General features: G+C 45.6%; 1 protein-coding gene across 1 annotated transcript in view; it reads right to left on the bottom strand.

Moving 5' to 3' along the window:
• Nucleotides 1–286: 286 nt before the first annotated feature.
• Nucleotides 287–1,015, bottom strand: part of LOC109864069 (venom protein 302) — a gene marked incomplete at its 3' end in the record, with an annotated part of 38,137 nt that continues 37,408 nt past the window's right edge. The window contains exon 4 of the mRNA XM_020444919.1: nt 287–405. Within this exon, the coding sequence (XP_020300508.1) occupies nt 287–405 (119 nt within the window). The remainder of the gene's footprint in view (nt 406–1,015) is intronic.

The raw sequence follows: 1,015 nt of genomic DNA, 5'->3' as shown, positions 1-1,015 counted from the left end.
CGTTACGCGCATGAGCGATTCACGTCTGATAGACGAGTGTAACTCGCACCATTTGACGAATCGAGCGTGAAATTAATTTTGCCATTAGTGCACTTTGACGCGCATTATCGGGCATGCACACTCCGTTCCGGCACGAGGTTGCCGTATATCACACAACGCTCATATGGAATGAATGCGTCCTACCGTAAGCAATTTTCGCCTGCAAATTGAGCTTGCACTCGTGCCGCGTCAGGTACATGTAGGGCTGCGGCTCACCCGGACACCAGGGCACGGACGGACCACAAACGCATTTGCCGGCGGCCGCCGCATTTCCGCCGGCCGCGGTTCCCTCGCCGACCAGGTTGCAACCGGGATCGGACATTATCGGCCCGTTCGGACAGTGTCTTTTCCATCTGCCCGGGATCTCTGCAAAAGACAATATAACAAGCAAAGTTATACACACGCACGTGTGTACTTTCAACACGACACGGTTGCGCGATTGCTTCATTTTTTTTTTTTTTCGCTTAACTACGATCCACTTCTGGCAAGTATTATTTACAAGAGAGAATGTTTTTTTCACAACTTGTTTACGTTTCGTGTTATCGCTCACGTACTCGCGTTATCGCGAAACGCCACGTAATCGAGTTAATTTCACGTCGTGATAACGGTGCTATTGTCGGCAGATTATTATAACGTGCGCCGAACGGTGAGATTGAAAAACCGGGACTCGATCGGAACCGTGCGACGCCAATGAATAAATACTCGGATTATTTGCATAACACTGACTGGCATAAAAGTTCGTGTTTTTTTTTTAGAAAAAAATATAATTCTGCACAGCAAAAAAATACATAATTCTGCCTATGTTGTATATACGTACATACACACATGTATGTAATGTATAAATATATACGGTCTCTCAAATCTGTCCCGATCAATAATGACGTTTATACTTGCAATAATCCGGATTACTACGCAGGCGCCATTAGAAGAGAAAATTTTCAACATAATGCGAGCGAGAGAGAGAGAGAGAGAGAGA

Source organism: Pseudomyrmex gracilis, unplaced genomic scaffold (assembly GCF_002006095.1).
Source record: "Pseudomyrmex gracilis isolate BER0280 unplaced genomic scaffold, ASM200609v1 scaffold_0, whole genome shotgun sequence".
NCBI classification, from domain to species: Eukaryota; Metazoa; Arthropoda; class Insecta; order Hymenoptera; family Formicidae; genus Pseudomyrmex; species Pseudomyrmex gracilis.
Note: the sequence above shows the minus strand (reverse complement) of the source record. Positions and strands in the feature narration are given on the sequence as shown.